At 50.4% G+C, this 20155-nt stretch overlaps 2 protein-coding genes and 1 long non-coding RNA gene across 8 annotated transcripts in view; 1 reads left to right on the forward strand and 2 right to left on the reverse strand.

Moving 5' to 3' along the window:
* Window positions 1-390: 390 nt before the first annotated feature.
* Gcs2beta (glucosidase 2 subunit beta) lies at window positions 391-3376 on the forward strand. The gene is made up of 2 exons (XM_076320705.1): window positions 391-1475; window positions 1541-3376. The coding sequence occupies exons 1-2, from the start codon at window positions 575-577 to the stop codon at window positions 2197-2199; spliced, it is 1560 nt and encodes a 519-aa protein (XP_076176820.1). The 5' UTR covers window positions 391-574; the 3' UTR covers window positions 2200-3376.
* The window catches only part of LOC143151506 (uncharacterized), a 34338-nt gene continuing 17178 nt past the window's right edge, over window positions 2996-20155 (reverse strand). For 4 of the 6 annotated variants that reach the window (XM_076320701.1, XM_076320699.1, XM_076320700.1 and 1 more), the window contains 3 exons: window positions 7581-7641; window positions 5916-7249; window positions 2997-5627 (listed from right to left, as the gene is read on the reverse strand). In XM_076320701.1, coding sequence (XP_076176816.1) covers window positions 5202-5627; window positions 5916-7249; window positions 7581-7641 — 1821 coding nt within the window. In that variant the 3' untranslated portion in view covers window positions 2997-5201. Of the gene's footprint in view, window positions 5628-5915; window positions 7250-7580; window positions 7642-8302; window positions 8444-8584; window positions 8735-9409; window positions 9844-20155 lie in introns of those variants that run through there. The other 2 variants (XM_076320703.1, XM_076320698.1) reach the window with 2 other exon arrangements.
* LOC143151509 (uncharacterized) lies at window positions 9755-16853 on the reverse strand. The gene is made up of 2 exons (XR_012993353.1): window positions 16666-16853; window positions 9755-9871 (listed from the first exon to the last, which is right to left on the reverse strand). It is a non-coding gene; the product is annotated as an uncharacterized LOC143151509 (long non-coding RNA).

The following is a 20155-nucleotide window of genomic DNA, read 5'->3' on the forward strand; positions in this document are numbered from 1 at the left end:
TGACCTCATTAATTTGAGGTATCCTATGTACATTTTGGTAAAAGAATAGTGACCTTTAATCAATTTATCATTGTCGTTTTCTTTTGTCTTTATAGATTCGTATCTAAAAATTATTTTACGCACATCCTTAATCTGTAAGAATTATCGTCGATCTTTCAACGATAGATATTTCTTCAACAGCATTAGACGGTTGTCGGCATTGGATTATAAAATTGTATTTTACGCGAACCCCGCAAACAATAGGATTGCGATATACAATGAGCACCTCTTCATTGCTCGTCTTTTGTTCAAAGAATAAGACGACTGCGCAATTGAATGAACCGCCTCGTGTGCAAACGTAGCGCCACAGGTCGTAACGTTTTCCATCGGCGTGATAGTGCATCTACCTCACTGAATACAAGACGCGTACCGTGCTTATGGAGTAGATGTGGCGTGCACGAGTGTGCGTGCGTGTCCGGTGCTCGTGTTCTATCGTTCCGTATCTCAAAAATTCGTGGTTTTTACCGAAAGAGTTTTGAACAGTTCTTCGCGAGTGAAAACATTATCGTAAAGTTGGGACAAATTATCGAGGAAAATGACGATGAACGATCACGGAGTATGCATGCTACTTTTTTTGTCGGTCAGTCTGTTGATTCTATTGGGCCACGTAGCCGGCTTTAAAACGCTGCAAATTCGTGGCATACCTAACGCGAAAAGTTCGTTGTACTCGCCAGACCGCGACTTTCAGTGTCTCGATGGAAGCCTGTTGATACCATTTACGCGCGTCAACGATGATTATTGCGATTGTGCCGACGGTAGCGACGAGCCAGGTACGCCTGCCTGCATCAATGCCAGCTTCTACTGCGAAAACACCGGTTTCAAGCCACGTTACATAGCCTCCACCTGGGTAAACGATGGCGTTTGCGATTGCTGCGACGGCACCGATGAATATAGTTCGGGTAAGGAATGTCCAAACATTTGTAACGAACTTGATAGAAAAGCCAGACTAGAACAGAAGAAAACGGAGGAGTTAATGTGGGAGGGAAGTAAGATAAGGACCAAGTTGGTCGCCAAGGGTAAACAACTGAGGAACGATTATCAGGCTCGTTTAGTGAAACTTAGAGCCCTTTACGAAGAAGCTGAGCTTGTGCAAAAGGAAAAAGAATTGTTAAAGACTCAAGCAGAGGAGCGAGAAACTGTTGCTTTGGAAAAGTACAAACCAGTTGAACCTGAGCAACCTGGCATAGAAGAGGGATATGAAGAAGAACTGCTCGAATCGGAAGCCGAAGACTATTTTAAACTTTTAGACTCTGATAGTAGCGGTATCGTAACAGTCATGGAACTTAGAACCAGAGTAACGTTCGACAAGGATAGGGATGGAGTTGTAACCGAGGAAGAGGCACTGTATTTCCTGAATAACCAGAAGGAAGTCAATCTTCAAGAGTTTGTGGACTCGGTTTGGACAAACATTAAACCTTTCTTAATGTTAGAGCAAGGTTAGCAGAAACTAATATATTTATTTCTAATCCGATCGCATATATTAATTAAAATATTGTTTTAGGTATGTTCAAGCCAGACGAACATAACGAGGAAGAAGAAGAGGTGCAGGAACCTGTGGAAGAAACAACAGAGCAGGATAAAGAGGAAGGTGATGGCACTGAACGAGAAGAGGCAACAGAAGAAGAGCAAGGAAAAGTCGAAGAATCCACGGTTCAGTACGACGAGGAAACTCAAGCTCTGATCGATGAAGCGACTACCGCTCGAGAGAATTTCCAGGCAGCAGAGAAATCAGTGAACGAATTACAATTGGAAATTCGGAAACTCGAAGAAAAACTGGATCGCGATTACAGTGTCGAACAGGAATTTGCGACTCTGGATGGAGAGTGCTACGAATATTCGGATTTGGAGTACGTGTACACGCTATGCATGTTCGATAAAACGACGCAAAGGTCTAAATCCGGTGGCAATGATGTCACTTTGGGTCGTTGGTACGGATGGTTCGGACCCGAGGGCCAAAAGTACTCCAAGATGAAGTACGATAGAGGTTTCACCTGTTGGCATGGTCCAGCGCGTTCCACTATTGTCAATCTAAGTTGTGGCAAAGAAAACAAACTAGTCTCAGTGACTGAACCTAACCGATGCGAGTACAGTATGGAATTTTCTACACCCGCTCTATGCAATGTTAACGTGGAATCTCCTAATATACGCGACGAATTATAACTCTTGTGGCGTTTAAACACAAGATATATGAGACACTGTGCGGCTTCGAAACATACGACGTTAAAATGCAAGGATGAATAACGGCTGCGTCGATTCATTCGGTATCAGGCTTGTTTCTACCGTTTGCCTTGAACACCTGCAAGCAAATATTTGAATGCTTGTAACGAACAAGATACGCAAGATAAATGAAAGATTCGAGTACAGACATTCCGATAACGCGCGTAGTCATACTGTTGCCAGAGTTTCATCAAATGTTGCCAATGTAATCCTAACGATGGCATATTATTATAGCCGTGACAATAGTTTGAAATCATCGGTATAACTTACTTATCCTGTTCGTTATCATTTTTAAGCGTTCATATACATTTGCGAACCACTATCGTACTTTGTTCAATCGTAACGTAGTGCACAGGAAATTTAGCACGGTAGATTTAACGTATTATTTGATACCTAATATTCAGTCGTTAAATTTTGCTAACGCTTAACAAACGTTCGGGTTAAATTAAAGAGTTGTGACAGTCGTGATTAACACAATGTTTGTTTTACCGTCAACGATAAGCGCAGCTGATAAAATCTTGGCGAGAGCCTGATCATCCTCTACGCGTTGAGACATTGTTCCATCGTACGATGTGTATTGCGAATCGGTTGGTTATTTATCCTTGCACTAAAAATTCCTGGTCGTTTTACTTGGAATAATTAAGTAAATGCAATTCGTCGCCGATAATGTCTTCGCAACAATTAGCGGCGAACTGGTGTTTGCTTCGAAAGGTAGAGAAGCTTGTTGAAAGACAATTTAATATCCGTGATACATAAATTAAATTGTTGTTATGCCGTCATTGCCAATATTGTATCACCCGTTACATACATTCCTGATCTTTTTTATGCCGGACAAATTTCTACGAAACAATTCGAACGACACAATCGATCTACGTAATCCACACCGAAGTAGACACCGAATCGTGTTAAACAGAAGCATTTTTTTGGAATTCCTATTTGCCATCTGCGCGTGCATGCGTGTGTGTGAGTATGTGTGTGACGTAGAGATGTTGTATTAATACTGTATCGATCCATCAATCAGTGAGGTATTTTGTAACTGTTAAAAGATGTGCCGAGTGTACTCGGTGCCTCGGTATGCGGGTTCAATAAAGAGAAAGAAAAATCTGTTGTCGAACTGTAATTCACGATGGCAGCTTTATTTACATTAATAACGGGCGATTTGCTCTTTCTGTATTATGTGTAATATATATATATATATGTATATATATATATTTTTATATATATATTTTTTTTCTTTTCAATTATACGAGTTCTTATAACGTTATAACGATGGTTAATTCGATTCTCTATTTATCTCGTTAATCTAACGATCTACACGGTATCTTTTGGAGTTTGAGACGTTTACAATCAACTAGAGAACTAAAAAAAAAGTAGAGGTGGGGGTTGGGGGGGGGGGGGTGGCGGAGGATAGGGGTGATATTACGTTTCTGCGCAGCTTATTCAACCTTACAGCCAGTCGATTCCTCATTATTTCGTTAAGGCACTTAAAAGACTGAAAAGAAGTATCTCGTCTGTCACGAGGTTCCCGCGTGACAGAGACGACACGCTCCAACGTCTTTTTTCACCCCACGATGATCCCGCTTTCTCCCTCGAACTTACACAACGAAGAGCTCCGCAATTCGTTTGATTCCAACATGGAATGTATCGCCACGAACATTCGTGTTGAAAAATCAAAAACAAGTCCGGCTCGAGGCTTTTCACGGCCCCTTTTGATTTTTTTTGCGGTTGAAAACGTTGGGTGCTTCTCGAGTATAAGTCGTGTCCATTTGCGTTGTTATCGCGTTGTTAGCGTTGCGGTTAATTTTATCAAAGGTCCGACAATCGTGTTACGAAAGGATACGACTCGAATCGGGCAGCTTTCAACGCTTTCAAGCGCAACCGACCCGTACGTATCGTGTATACTCGTGAAAATAAACAAGAAACGTTAACGCGTTTCCGAACAATGTACAGTACAGAGTTTCTCTGTTGATTTCGCGCGTCGCGAACGTCGATAGACAGAAAGTACTGATTCGATATGGAGCGGGCATTTTTCAAAGATAACACCAACCTTTTCGTTTCTAACGTACCCTGTGTGTTCGTTTCACAGACATCGAACAATAGACATTTTTCTCCCTTTCGTATCATCTCATTCACGTTAATTCTAACTCCGCAACGGGGGGTTTTCCACTTTGTATATTTACACAATGGAACGAAGTACGACATTTATTCGCGCCCCTAAGCTACTGTACAACAAGTTCCACGAAACGCTAGGCTCCTACGCTAGATGAATTTTTTTATAAGCGCAACGAAGCTTACAAATTGTTCATACGAATTTGTAAGTTTGCGACACCTAATACTGGATCCGGGTGCGATCCGGTAATCTCGCTAAAGTACGCGACGTTCGTCACATAAACGGAAAGAAAAGAAGACGGGAACGGAAGAAGTTAAATAAAAGACGATTTTCACAATTAATTACAACGCAACGGCTTAAACGCGTTTACCTTCGAATCATTTTCAAACCGATTACCCAACTTACGAGCTTCTTGGAATATCGATTCCTTTTTTTCACACTTTTCTTTCTTTCTCTTTTTTTTTTTACTTTTTACGCGAAAAGAACAAATTTCGTATGAAAAAACATTATACAAAATTGCAGGAAATTACGTTATTGTCCCTCGTGACCGGTCGAAACAGTTTCGGTCTTCCGTGTTTTCATCCCCGGTTTGTTCTCAGTCTACGAACGAAATGTATACAAAATAGTTTGCCGATAAAATAGGTGTTGTGTCGTTTCGATCGGTGTTCAAGCGGAAGATCGATATTTCCGAGGAATTTCGTTTCTTTTGGCGCTTCCTGCCAATTCAATTGGCCAAAGCGTATCTCGACAAAACAAGGATCGGTTAAACGAGCGTGTGGTGTTGGTGGTGATGGTGGTGGTGATGGTAGTGGTGATGTTCGTGCAACTGTACGGCTCATTTTCCGAGTTTCTCGAACATGATCAGTTTCTCCTTGAAGCTTTTCGTGTCGGTGGACACCTCCGATATATTCCCGTTGAGCATGTTCTGCAGATCCTCGTCGTTCTTGCTCACGAGGAGATTGTCGAAGATCATCTTGTTGTCTTCCTGTTTGGCAACCGGAGAGGTAGGTTGAGAGCCCGTGATCTGTTGCTTCTTTTTCGGGTAAATCACAGAGCTTCGTTGGTTGTTGCCGTTATCGGCCATTCTGGTAACTATCGTGATGGCTAGAAGTTGGTGGATGTCGATGTTCTCCTTCGATTCGGACGACTGTCGCCAGTAAAACTTGTCCGGCGAGATCAGCGACTTGGAGTCTTCGGTTCCATCGGCCACAGAGATTTGCTCCGAGTCAGTCGCCACAATGTTCTTGTTGGTCCAAGAGTTCTACGAAAAGGAACGCATCGTTATTATCCGTGTGTCGCGCGTTTTCTTTCTCTTTTTCTTTTTTTTCCAAAATGCCTAGACGTACACGCGCATATTTTCCCGCGTTCAACGATCGAACCGACGCGTTTACGCGCGCGCGCTCGCGCTCGCGATCGTAAATGCCATTATCCGAACGTCTTTATCGTCCGCTGGTGAACGTTTACGATTTCCGTCATTCGGCTCGGTGACTTACGATACACATTTTACAATATTCAAAATGGCAGCCGCCGAGAAAATCATGGTACTCACGTTCTTTTCGCGTTTGTCCATGACACCGTCCGCGAGTTCCTCTTGCTTCCTCTCTTGGTCCAAGTCCCTCTCCAAACTGTCGAGAGTCTCGGTGCTCTCGGAGGACTTGTTCCTTCTCTCGGAGTCCAGGGTATCGGTGCTGCCGAGTTCCGAGCTCTCGGACGATTTCTGAATCCTGGATGGCTTCCTGACCGGCATCGGTCTCTTCTCCTCCTCCTGATCGTCGGCGGGCACGATGTCCACGAAACTGGTGCTCGGTATTCTCTTCGGTGTCCTCCTGATCCTTCGGTTCTCCAGTCTGTCGTCTAGCTCCAAGTTGTCGGAACTCTCCGAGGACATCCTCTTGGAGGACCTCCTGCAGCATTTACCGAAGTCTCTGTCCCTGTCCTCTTCCTCGTCTTTGGTTTCGCTCATCTCGATCCTCTCGAAACTCTCCGACGATTTGGAGATGCTTTTCGACAACCGTCTCCCCCTGGACAGATTGATGTCCGAGACGCTGCTCCTCTTCTGTAGCTCCTGCACGCTGGTGTCCGTACCGGTCTGAGCTTGTTCCAGTATCTCGAAGCTCTCCGAGGACTTGGATATGTTCTTGGATGATCTGCGCGCACGAAACTCGAAGCTGCTCCGTCTGCGTTCGATCGACTCGTCGCTGGTCAACGCCTCGATGGCTTCCAGACTATCGGAGGATTTCGAGACGCGGTCGCTCGACTTCGAGATCGGATTGAGCAACCTGCGTACCACGGGCTTCGATTCCTCGTACTCCATCAGCTTGTCGAAACCCTCGGTCGACTTGGAGAACCAACACGAGGCCACTTCCAGGCTGTCCGGGGATTTCGACAACCGATTCGACGACCTCCTGCGCGGCAACTTGGACTCCAACTCTTCGAACATCTCCGAACCCTTGGGTATACGATTCGAGGACTTCCTCACGATCGATCGTACCTCCGGTTGTTCCTCGTTCGTTTCGACGCTGATCCTCGAGGCGGTGACCGCGTCCAAGCTGTCCGGTGACAAGGAGGCCGCGCTGCTCGATGGCTTCCTCGGCAACTTCGACTCCAACTCTTCGAAGATGTCCGAGGTACGCGACAATCGACTCGACGATTTCCTCGCGATCGAGACGTTCTTAGGCTCCGTGGGCGAGGACGCGGCGCTGTTCACGCTCGCTGGGTGAGGGTCCAAGCTGTCCAACGAATCCTCCGCGATGGTCGTGATGGTCGACGCGGAAACGTTCGCGGTCTGGGAGGTTGTGCGCCTCGGGGGCCTCCGGTTCTTGGGTCGCACCGAGATTCGATGATGGGCCGCTGTATGGTTCAAGCTCGCGCTTTCAAGTTGCGCTGTTCGACAAACGGAAGCTTCGTTTAGTACGCATCGTTCGATAAATCGTTCGAGCGAAAAAGAAATACTCAAGATCGATCGCGCGTGACCGTTACGTTCGTCTAGAAACAGAGTCGTACACCCGGTATGCTCGAACGTAACGGATAAAAAGTCTAAAACGAAACAACGAGACGATTACGAAGCACAAAGGAAACGATAACGCGCTCAGTCGGTGCAATTGCGTTATCTTATCCGTTGATTCGAAATTCGATTCGAAGCCGCGAGAAAGCCCGTTCGTTCGGCAAACCGCGTCGAAGGGAATTAAAACGTAACTCTCGATGCGATACTCACGTAAGTCTTCTTTGGCCACGGGGATAACTCGATCGATCGTATCTTTCGGCGATCTTGAGTTCTGGAAAAAGAATCGAGGCACATTTAACGTCGATCCGGTTCGCGCGGTAACCTGTGCGTTACGTTGCCAAAGAGTTTCGTCTCGATTCGAAGTAACCTCCTAACCGAACGAATCGATCGCGACATTGTTTCTGGCCTTTCGGCGCGGCGCATCGTTCCGCGCGTGCAAAAGCGCCGACTATAACGGTATTAACCGCTATCGGGGCGAGCGAGCGAGCGAGCGCGGCCAGTTAACCGCGATCGTTCGGAACCGGTTGCAGGTGCCGTCTCGAAAGACACTTCTTCGCCGGGAGAAGGTTTCGTTTGTGCTACCGTACACCTCGCGACCCCGCAACCGGTCCTTATTATCGTTCGAAGCGTAAACCCGCGGCAAACGGTTCCCCGTCCCGTCCTGTCGTTGAGGACTGCGCCGAGGAAACGTAGGCGATCTGCGCGCGCTTCGAGCAAGAGAGACACTCGAACCCTCTCTTCGTTTCTCGCTCGAGTTCGTTTCGAACGTGTTATCCGCGTTTCGTCGTCTCGCGATAACACGCGTCGAAAAAAAAGAAAAGAAAAGAAGGACGAACGCTCGATCGAGCGAAATAAAAGCGCGATCGGTAAACACGCGTACCCGCTGCTCCCAACACCGAAGTAATTACAGGGACGTGGCTCGGATCGATTACCTCGATCGTTTCCTCGATCGTTGGAGTCGCCTCTTTGATAATTGGCGGGATCCTCTGTCTCGTTTCCGGCTTCGAGCGTGGTCGATCCTCGATCCTGCACGAAGGCCTAACGGATCCCGTCGACTCGTCCTCCGCTTTATCCTATCGCGTGACGGACACATTCGATTCGTACAGTGCTCGTAAACAACCTGAACGGCGTGTACGCGCGCGACGATTAAAAACATTTTCCTCTAAGGAGAATACGCGCGTTTATTCGATTACTCGCGGAATCGGATCGATTACCTCGATCGTATCTTCGGCTCGTACGAGTGGTTGTTGTTCTTTCTTAGCCCGTAGGATCATCCGTCCGGTCCCGGGTTTCGGTCTGGCCCGATCCTCCGTTTTCCGCGCCGATCTTATCGATCCGTGGGTCTTGTCCACGGCTGCCTCGTCCTTCCGTCCAGATTCACGTAACGCTTTATTACGCGAGCATCGAGGGGGATGGTTCGCGAATCCGTGAACATTCTCTATTCTCTCTCTTTCTCTCTGTCTCTGTCTCTCTCGTGGAGCTCGTTACGCGAGAAATTGCAAGGTAGATACGCGTTGGAGCCGTTCCGCGTCAAGTGGGACACGCGTCACTCGCGACGGTCACCGATTCGTCGTCCCGTTCGCGCGGGTTTCGAAGCTTCCGATGGCGAATATCGGGATACGATTTCTTCCGATACGTAGGAATTTTTCTAACGAGAATTCTCGTCGAGATTCGTCGAAAAACGCGGCCGTCGAACTGATTAAAAAAATTGAAAAGCTGATAATCCCGGACAAGAGCTCGAGCGTAAAGTGGGTCGACGATCGGGACGTTCGGTTCGCTCCTCGAAGCATTCGACGGCCCGAAGCCTGTCATCGTACGCGCGAGTTTCACGAGTTCGAAACGATCGGTGTTCCGAGGTAAAATTCCGTGCCAATTGACGCGAAATGGCTCTTGTACGAGTTCCCGGCGAGGAGAGTCGATACGACCGAGTGAACAACGCGTTACGTAAAAATGCCCACGGACCCGCGAATCGAGCTTACGGACCGACAATGGATAACATCGATCGAGGGGCTGGTTTCGATTCCCCTTTGATCGATTACCTCGATCGCGTTGTCCTCCGTCTCCCTCTTGATCTTTTGTCCCGTTTCCGGTCTCGGTCTAGACCGATCCTCGAGCTTCCCCGCGCGTCTGATAGGTCCCGGGATCTCGTATTCGAGTTGCTCCTTGCACCCGTACACACCGATGCTGATCTTCGCCGCGGTCTGAACGCTCGGGAAGCTCTTGCATCGCGAGTTGTCCTGCTTGGTACGGTCGATCAATCGTCTCCTCTCGACCGGGTTCAGGTTCAGTTGCTTGATTATCGCCCGTATGTTCGACGAGATGCTACCCTCGCGGTGCGACACCACCATGATGTCGGTAGGATTCGCTCCGATTCTTGGCGCGAGTTACACGAAACACCGAGGATCGAGTAACGGTCCCCCTTGGGCGCAGGGATTTCGGTATTGTCGCGAGATCAACGTCATATGGCCGATGGAACTCGAGTTATCGATCGCGAAGCACACCTGGAAACGTTTCACGGGGAATTCGAGCGACGAATTCTCGGATCGAGCGCAACGCTCGGGACGCGTCGAGGAGCTTGGTCGATCGTTACGTTAAAACGATTCGGAAGAGAAGACGAGCCGCGAAACTTTCCCGCGAACTCGTCGATCGATCGAATCGTTCGAGAAAAACTCGCAACGTTCGAAACGATTTTCAATCCGGAGAAACGAAGCACCGAACGTTGACAGCGATCGACGGATTCTTTTATTCCTATGTTTAATTTATCGTAAGCGTTCTCGAGCGTTAAACGCCGCTTATACGCGCCGGTGTACCATTACTCGGAGGCCTCGATGGAAGAACAATCGCGCTCGTTCCTAATCGCGTTAACGAATCCCGGCCATCTCTCGCCTACCTAGTTTTCGCAGTTGGCGTCTCTCGGTTTTCTCAGGATTTCACGCGCGTCTCGGCCGCCGCCTCGTCCCGGTTTCCCCGGGCGGCGCAGGAGGAATCCTCGAGGCCTCGAGAGGTTCTCACGCGACCTTCTGCTATCCTCTCGACGAAATCGCGGACTCGATTTCGATAAGCGGCCTCGGGGAACGGTCACGGACGCGGCGCGTGCGAAGCGTATCGACGCGCGTTCTTTCGTCGCCGAGGTTCGCGGAAACGATCGACAACGTTCGGGGAGGATCGCGGACGCGTCGAGAACGGTCCACGTTTCGCGAACAACTGCTCGGACTCGTCGCAGGGAAAAACTTGGAAAGACCACCGACGCGATTGCGCGAAGAAAACGTTGGAAAAGGCGTGCTCGAAGCGAGGAGCGTATCTCGCGAGATCGGACGGGCCCAAGGTTTTGGAGCCGACGTCTCCTCCGTCTCCTCCGTCTCCTCCGTCTCCTCCGTCTCTTCCGTCTCTTCCATCGGCGTCCCCGCTCGACCTGGCGTACGTTTCTCAAGAAACAACCAGGCCAAAGACGTGCCCACGTCGATCGCCCACGATGTTTACTCAATACCTTTTAGCGAATCCTTCGCGATCGAGAGACGCGAGTAGCCGCAAACTCGGTCGCTGGGACGCGGACGGAGGGAGATAATCTCTTCGAAAGAAGAAAAAGATTTCGAAGGACGTACCCGACGCGACCGCAAATCTCCTCTGCGTCGCGAGCGGACTGTCGTCATCGCGTCGTGCTTTCCCCCAAAGTCGTCGCGAGCAACGTTTCCGGTTAACCCATTCCGCTCGAGAGACGATCGCCACTCAATTCGGTGTACTTTCTCCAATTTGGGAAACCATCGCGGTTTGGAATTTGAAATTGAAATTCAATTACTCCTTTCCCGTAAGATGGAAACATACGTATACGAAACGTTGAAACGGAAACGTTCCGTTTGAAATTAATTACACGATTCGAAGAATTTTACCGAGGTGCTAGTATCCGGTAAAAGGTGCAAGTAGTTCCGATGGAGAAGCTTCGAGTGCCGAAGGGTCGACAGCCGCTGGACGCGTCGAAGGTACGAGGATGCGTCCAGTTTCCAGCGATTCGCTCCGCCGAGGAAGAGAACGAAAGTGTTCCGCGCGATGATAATAAGTTTCCGATCGAGCGTGCGCGGCGAGTACAACGCTCTCGACGTGTCGCGAAATCGCCGGGAGTCCGATCGGTGGTCAAGTTTCCGCGCGCTCTAACGATGTAACCAGTTTTTCGAGCGGGTACCGAATTAAGCGGGACTTTTCACCGAGCTGTGACGCGCGTCCGAGCGTATTCCAACGCGTTCGCCGTCTAGCGCGCAACACCTTCGATCGTTGCAAAATCCCCCGTGGCTGTTGTCTCTGTGGTCGGTCACACCTATGCTACCACCTGTGCGCGATCTGTCCGCGTGCATTCCAACCGGATACGTACGTAGGATACCCGGCGGAAATTGCGGAACGTAATAATTTTCCACGAGAGAAGAGAAAGTGACGTCGACGCACCGTGGAGGAGAAGAAAACTCGAACGAGTTGCGCAACCGGCGCGCCGCGTTTAAATAAACGCGCGCCCTGTCCGTCGCGCGTTCGGCGACGTCTCGACGAGCTGGGGGAACGACGCGGGTCAGCGAGCCAATTTTCGAGCGGACGTTGGTTACTCGGACGGAAAATTACACGAGAAATCGCCCGATTCCCGCCGACAAAAAAATCCTTCGTTCGCCGCAACCCACTTACGAATCGACACCGCACGGATCGGCAACCTCCGCGTCGAGTTACCTTTTTCGCGCGCCGCGTGAATCACCCGTCTCGCGTTTTCGTGGACGCGTTCACTTCGGACCCCCGTACACGGATCGAAGCCAGATACTCCCCTCGGTTCTATCGATCAAACTTTACTCGACTCGACTCGACTCGACGATACGGCTTCTTCGATTTACTTTTGCGGCGAAACCGATCGAAGAGTCCGCGTACGCTTTAGACAAATTTTAACCTCGGGTGCAACACCGATTTGGAAACGGAGAAACCCACCCTATCGTAGCGCGATACGGGGACACTCGTATTCTTCCGCACGAAAAGATCGTACCTTCTTGCGAAAATTGCTCAAAATATCGTTCAAAGTGTGTACATCTTCTGCACGTAAAGTTTACGTTGGGCGTTACGTTTCGATTGGAAGAAATTCACGAATATCGGTAAGAGTTGTCTTCGTCGTACGTTACGTTGCGATTTAGTTAGTAATCGTCCGGGTTATTTAAAAGAGAAGAGAGTCGCGCGATCGTTTTCGGCGCGAATTGGTTCGAGGTACTCGATGAATCGAGCGCCGTTAAACGACCGGCAGCCACGAAAATTCGTTGCCCCCCCCGACTATCGAGATTATCGATGAAACTCGTGTTCGTCGTGACACTTATCGTCGTTCAACCGTCGGGTGAACGATTCAACCGGTAGAAAGGTCGGCGCGATGGAAATTCAACGAGGAACGAAACGGTGGTTCGTCGTCCTGTTTAAAAACCTGTTTGGAGCGCGTTACGGATTAGGTGCGAACGGTAAGTGTGGGAGAACGCGGCGAGTCGATCGTTGGAACGACTATCGAGATAATTCTTTCCTTAGAAGGGAGGGTGACCGAATCGACGATTCGAGCGACGACCGACCGTTTCGTCTTCGTACGGTGGTAAATCGCGTTAAGAAGATTATTCGGCGCAAAACGAGGAACGTTGCGCGTTGCGTAGAATTCGTAGGAACAGTTTCTTTCGATAAATCTCGAGATACTTTCCCCGTAGGCGCGAGACGGCTCCAATTAACAGAGACGAACACCGTCGTCGCGAAACGGCGAGAACACGTCACAGTTTCGCGCTCGAAGATCGGAGCTCGGCGGAATCGTCGACGCGCAACAAGGTTCAACGCGGAGCGGGTAAAAAGAACCGACGGCCGATCGGATCGGTCTCGGGTGCTCCACATCTCCTTGTAGAGATCCGATCGAGCACCGTGTCCGCGATCAAGATCGATTTCCACGTTGCTCGCGATCCACCAACGGCGAATAACGTCCGTCGTTCGTTTCGCTGGCAGTTGGCCAGTCGATCCGTTCTATCTTATTGTGCCATCATACTCAATTTGCTTTGCCGCTCGCTCGTTCTCTTTATTCCTCTCTCTCTCTTTCTCGCGAGCGTGCACCGTTACTTTTGCTCACGCGATAACCGAACGTTTCCCTCCACCACCCGCGTTTCATCGTTCGGGATCGTTTCTTCCCGATCGGGGCCAATTCCGTCGATCGTTCCCTCGATACGATTCTGTTTCGTCCTCGGTAGATCCAAGGGGAATCGATCCCCCCTTCCCTCGTCGATCGTCCACGCGCAACGATCCGAACCAGTTAATTCGCCCAGTCTGGTTTACGACTGCACGGATCGGAACTTTCACGGACACGGAAAGCAAAACAAATTGAAGAAATTGCGCGATAGAAATTGAAACCGGCATCGTTACGGACGATCCTGTTACGAGTATTTCGTTAGCGAAACAAGCGATCGAATTCGCTTTCCATCGGTGGATTGGTGGTTCCGGTGGCGGAATTCCGTCCAACGAGACACGGTGAAAGTGTATCGATCCTCGAGAACCACGAGTACGAGACCGGGCGGCTGGTGGGTTTTCGCAGGTGCACGCTCGGCTAGCATCGAGGGGAAACACCATCGATCCACCATTGCCCACGTTCCGTCGACGAGACTCCTTTCGTTCGACGAGACAACGAGCGAGCTGCGTGTCGGCAGGATGTTGGAAATCTGGCACGCCATGCCGGCTCCCGTGCTCGCGTTTCCGTGTTATTGTCGCGAAAACACGGAGGGAGGCACGGAGAGAACGAGAGGGAACAAAAAAAAAAGAAAAAAGAAGAAAAAAAATACGCGGAAAGAGAGTCGCGGCGAGGCCTGGTGCCCGGGGAACGAAAACGATCCGCGGGTCGCGTGAAAATCCATCCACCGCGACGAATCGGGAACGCGGATGCCGACCGCGATCTTTTCACCGTGGGTTTTGCAACGTTCTTTCGAACGTCGAGAACCAAGACCATAGGGAACGAGAAAAAAAGAAGAAATTCAACCAACGGTGGAGATGCGCAACGATCGGAGTTGCGCGAGACGCGAGTTTGCGAAAAAGTAGAAAAGTTGGAATTGGAGCGAACACGGGGACACCTCGTCGGGTGAAAAGTAATAAAACAGTTTGACGCTTCGATGTAAAATATTCGTTGGTTCGCCAGCAACGATCCCAAGACCCTTCGATGCTGCTCGAGGTTCCCGAGTAACGGCCACGTCGCTTCGAACTAACGAAGTTACACGCGGTGGTGGTGTTTTCACCGCGATGTAGAAACGAAAGGTAAATACGCGATACGTCGCGGGAACAATGCGAAAGAAATGGGTGAAATTCACGAGCAAACGTTTACCGCGAGAGCAGCGCGGCAATTACGTTTCTTCCTTCTCTTTCATCTGCGACCTCGGTCACGCTGCTAGCGCGTCCTCAAGAACTCGTTTCGAGCGAAAGAGAACTCGCTTCGCGAAGCGACACAGCCGGAATACGATTCGAAGCTCGCCTAGTTCTCACGCGCGAGCGTTTCGTCACAACGAGCGGCTAATTGCGCGTACCAAGACCGGATTTCATCGGCGCGAGTTACCGATAAACGCTCGCGGACCGTTCGTTCCTCGCCCTTTCCCGTCTCGTTTCCATTTTTTCGACCAGGATCCCGCTTGGAAAATAGACGCGGGCAACGCTCGATCAACCTCTCGGAAATTTATACGGGTTGGATCGCCACTTCGGGCCGGAATAACGAGTCGTGACTGCGCGATAACGTCTCGCTTTTCGGAATTTTTAATCCGAATAAACGGACGGACATTCCACTTTCGAAGCTGGTCGAGTTCTACGGCCGTGTATCTGGCAGTATTCGGGTAATTAATTTTCAAGTTACGTAAGCGTACGTCGGTATAATGCAGCAATAAAGAAAGCAGTTACATTTTCCTGTTCGATAATTCTTTTCGAATTTTTTTCATTCGAAACGTATCCGTTCCACGGTTCGGAAGTTTCGTTGGAAAACGTACCGCGAAATTGAACGCAAGCACCGAAATCGAATGGAAATAACGAGGAAGTAACGGTTTGGTTAAAGGCATCGTACGGAAAAGTGAAATTGTCAAAAATAACGCCTCGAATAACTCGGCGTGCGATCGTTCCTGTTGCGCAACCACTTTTACGTATCCGTTGTTTCCATCGGAACTCGTAACGCGGGAACTTTCGTTACGTAAGTTCTATTTTAACCGTTTCGACGGGACCCGATGAAGAAGTTCCGCAAGTGTATCGATCCCTGTTAGATACGATGCGCGAAACGTACAATGGTCGCGGAGGAGTACGCGGAGCCGCGAAATCGACGCGATTTCGATCGCTTCGAAAGACGGTGATTTCTTTCGAACTTCGATCGCGACGATACGAGCGCGGGTATCGGTGAAAAAACGCGACGATACAGTAACGTGAGATTCGTTGTCGCTCCACCGTATGAAAAAATCGTACGTGTCGGGTCTCGGGTTTCAACCTCGGGCCTAAGCAGCGATCGTCTCGTTTTCCCGACTCGCATCGACGACTTCATCGTCGAGAGATCGAGCGAAACGAACGCAAAAGGGCCCCGCGGATCGCGCTCTCGTACGATCTCGAGTCGAACGGAAGATCCTCTCCCCTTTCTTCGAGCTTCGTTGAGTTTCGACAACGCACCACTTTCACCCTTTCCAATTTATCGATGAGCACCGAATCGAATCGGAAGAGGATTAGAAGCGCGCTTTCACCGAATTCGCTCGAGAGACGCGATCGTCGGCAACGCTCGAATCGCGTCGTCCGCGTGCGTGGATCTTCGTCGAAGAAACACGAAACGGTATTCGAGGATCCGACCTTTCGTGGAGGTTCTTACCATTCCATCTGCGCGAGAAAATTCAGGCGAACGCCGCGAACGAATTCGTACGCTACGTGCCTTATAAATATTTATAATCGCCGCTTCGACCGAGCACGTAGGTTCGGTACAACGCGGTAGACACCGCGGAGTCAACGACACGAGCAAAGGAGACCCGAGAACGAGCGATCGTTTCGTCGATTTCCACGTCGTTGATACACGTTTCGGAAACGACGTAACAAACGGCGTCAGCCCGTTAGAACGTACAACGATTGCTAATTCGAGATCTGGCCGATTTCGCGGCTTCCACAACCCGGAAGAAGAAAATTTCGCGGGCAGTCGAGCAAGAAGCCACGAAAGGAGGCGAACGTAAACGACGGGTTATCGTTCGAATTTGTTCCTGCGTCGAGAAGCAAGAAAAAGGAAAAAGCAAAGAAAGAAAATATATCGACCGAAAGGAATTAAACGTACCAACGAAGAATTCGTTCTCGGACGAATGCGAACGAAAAAAAGGAGGAAGAGCCGAGGAGCGTTCGTTCCGTCGAGTGCGTGCGTGTACCGAAGCGAAGGAAGAGGAAGTACGACGAATGGAGGAAGCATGCTAATTTCCATCGTCGGCTCGTACCGACATCGAGAGTCCTTTATCCGTCTTGGAATCGACCGATCGACTCGCTCCGATTGTCAAACGCGGCGAACCCTTTTCTCCTTACCGCGAGATGCAACGATGCAACGATGCAACGATGCAACAACCCCGCTCGATCCCAAGCTCGAGCCGTTTCTTCGTAAACGGTTCGCGCGAGTGTCTCGTCGACGCGTTCCCAGGAAAGTTCGCTCGTAATTCGTCGATAATTTCCAGCTCCAATCGTTCCTCGACCGTGCGCACTCGAGAATCGATTAAGATTTCGTGGATCCTTCGTCGAGTTTCAACGAACGTCCGCGTGTATCGCGTGGAAACGAAAAGGAAAAGCGCGCTCGTTCCTCGCGGAGAAGCAACGCGAAAGCGGTTCGATCTCCCGGAATCTATTCATCGAACGAAAAACGATTTGTAGTTCGTTCGAATTCGCTGGTGAATCGAAACTGAACGTTCGAAAACGCTTGGAAATCGCGAGTTCCGCGAGCTCTCGGGTGCGTGGAAATACAAATACGCCAACGAACGCGACCATAGTCGTCCGCGGTCTGGCGTGCGTTTTTTTTCTTTCGACCGTTCGCGAACAAAATACACAACGATCCAACGAGTAACAAATTTTCCTTTTCGCGAAACGTTCCACGGATAGCTGATGTCGCGAGACGAGGTACACTCGATCACTATACCGCGTCGTTGTGAACTTGCCGATCGTGGGTGTCACCCTTGGACGATTCGATTTCTGCGCAACGATCGTGTAACCGATCGCGCACGGAGCACGGTGTTGTTCACTGTTCCCGCGGTGAATCGGGCCGAAGAACTGTCTAGGAATTGCGCGTGTCCGTCGATGGAAACCGCTAGCTAGCTTCGACCGTGTGCCGCCTCGACCTTCGTTCGCCGCGATCGATCGAAAAGTACGCGTTGTACGATCGACCTACGGGTGAAGCCCTTTCGCGTCTCGAGAGTAACGAAACGAAACGTAACGTAACGTAACGTAACGAAACGAAACGACGAGGAACCACCAGCGAGAAACCGCGTTCGCTCGCGTGTCGCGTGTGGAAAACGCGTCGTTCTACTGGCGAGTACGCGCCGCGCGATTCTTCCTCCTCGGCTGGTTGACTTTCGGCGGGTAGAAGTGGCAATGCCAGCCCGTGAAGGTAGCGCGCAGGTGACAGGGACGTAATCGCGCGATCGGGAGCCACACGAAACACGATCCGATAACACTTCTACGAGCGGTATTGCGCGAATCCGGGAAACCGTCGATTCGAGCTGGCTTCCATAATTCCGTTAAAATGAAACACGCTCGCGTGACGAGTTGCCCGGCGACGATCTCTGCCCGCGCTGGTGGCGAGCAGCGTCGCCTCGCCCGTTCGACACGCGAGCACGAAAAACGACTACCTGGAAATCTCGACGAACGTACATCGTTACGCTTCTCAAATACGTGTCAAGTTCGAAAAAGAAGCAACGCGCAGATACGAACGAAGGACGGGCTTGAAAAATTAGTCGCGAGACGTATCGTGCGCGTTCTCTCGAGGGAAACGAGAGAAAAAAAAAAGAAAAAAAAGACGGTGACGCGTTCCCGGGAAGATTCGAATCGCGGTATAAAAATTCTCCGTTGGCGGGGGAAAATAGAAAAAAAAAACAAAAAATACCTCGAGAAAATCAACGGGAAAGTTACCGAATGGACGACGACGCGGTTACGATTCCTTTTTCAATCTACCCGAGGAAAGTAACGACGAGAAAGACGTGCTTTTCTTACGGAAAGAATGCCAGCGATTAACCAGCGATTAACCAGCGATTAACCAGCGATTAACCAGCGATTAACCATTGTCCTGGTTCTCGCGCGATACCGTGTCTCGTTGCTCGTGGCGAGCGAACGGGGACACGATTTTCGGTTTTCGAATTTTTCCGTACCGTGAACGTCGATTTACGACGACCAGTCACGATTCTCGTGGACGTTCAACGTCGTTACGATGCGTCCTTTCCGTTGAAATACCGGCCGCGCGCAACACGACCGGGAAATGTATCAATTCTGTCGGCTGGTCGAGTTTCCGCGTAATTGAAACGCAGTCGCTCCAATTCGGTGGTAGGTACTCGGCGAGGTTTCGAAGTCGCATCGAGCGCGAGGAATCGTGGAAGGATCGGCAGGCCCGGGGGTACGCGAGGCAAATCCTGTCCCGATACGCCACTGAAGACTAATGACCCCTGACAAGAGAAAGACAGGGACGACGTACGATCGGGGAGACTGATCTACGAGGAATCGGACAAGTCGCGGTAACGGTGCTACCAATCTTGCTGGCTGCCAGCTGTTCGTTCGAGCACCACCACCGCGCTCGCTCCCCCGTTTTCCCCTCCACCGCGTCCTCTTACCTAGACATTCACTTCGTCCTGACAAAACGTTTCGACACCGCGAAAACGTAGCAGAATGGCGGCGGTGGCGGTGGCGGTGGCGGTGGCGGTGGCGGCGGTGGCGGTGTCGGTGGCGGTGGTGTCGGCCTTTTTCGTCGGGACGCGTTGCTTTCTAAAAACCGGGTCTCTCCCGAGGAGGATCGAGGAGGCATCTTGAACACGCGTCCGCGCTCGATCAGGATCTATCCGTTCGCTCTATATTCCCCGAACGGATCACCGTACCCCTGCGAATCGTCGCCGATCGCTGACCTATCGTAACCGTTCTCGTGTCTCCGCTCGTACCTCTTCTTCTCCTTTCGCAACGCAACGTGTGCCCCGACGCGACTGGAAAACCCGTGGATCGTCCACTCGTTACGTTTTCTTCGACTTACGAGGCGAACGGGAAGACCAACCATCGTTCCGTCTTTCAGCTTCTCCTCGCCCGAACGAACCGAAGAACGAACGAAGGGGGCTTCCGTAATCCCGTAGTCGGTGAAACCGCCGCGAATTTCGGAATATTCTGTCGCAACGACGATTCGTGACGAGACTTCGTAAAAAGTCTTCGACGACGCGAACAAACTCACGAAACGGAAAAGCAACGCGCTCGTAACTAACCGACGAACGAACGAACGAACGAACGAAGGAACGAGTCCGCGGACGGTACCTAAGCGTTACGTACGCGTTGAAATTCGAGGAGAACCCACGAGATACGTGCTCGTCGACCTTTCCACGACGCGCGGCCAAGCGTACCAATTTATTGGATAAACAGAGGAGAAGGTTTTATTCAGCCCGTGGTAACGGTACAGTCCTCGGGCAAGGATCCATCCGCAAGGATTTGATGGCCTTGCTGGCATTCCGCGACGAAAGCAACGCAGCGCAATAAATGCCACGCAAATACCAAACTGGCTTGCGGACGATCCGCCGGCACACGCGAGGAGCGTGCAAATGTCA

Source organism: Ptiloglossa arizonensis, chromosome 9 (assembly GCF_051014685.1).
Source record: "Ptiloglossa arizonensis isolate GNS036 chromosome 9, iyPtiAriz1_principal, whole genome shotgun sequence".
NCBI lineage: Eukaryota > Metazoa > Arthropoda > Insecta > Hymenoptera > Colletidae > Ptiloglossa > Ptiloglossa arizonensis.

What these genes read in the sequence shown, in the direction of transcription:
- Gcs2beta (XM_076320705.1), top strand. Translation starts at nt 575, where the DNA reads ATGACGATGAACGATCACGGAGTATGCATGCTACTTTTTTTGTCGGTC. An exon ending in TTTCTTAATGTTAGAGCAAG is followed by an intron (nt 1,476 to 1,540) that starts GTTAGCAGAAAC and finishes ATATTGTTTTAG; the next exon opens with GTATGTTCAAGCCAGACGAA.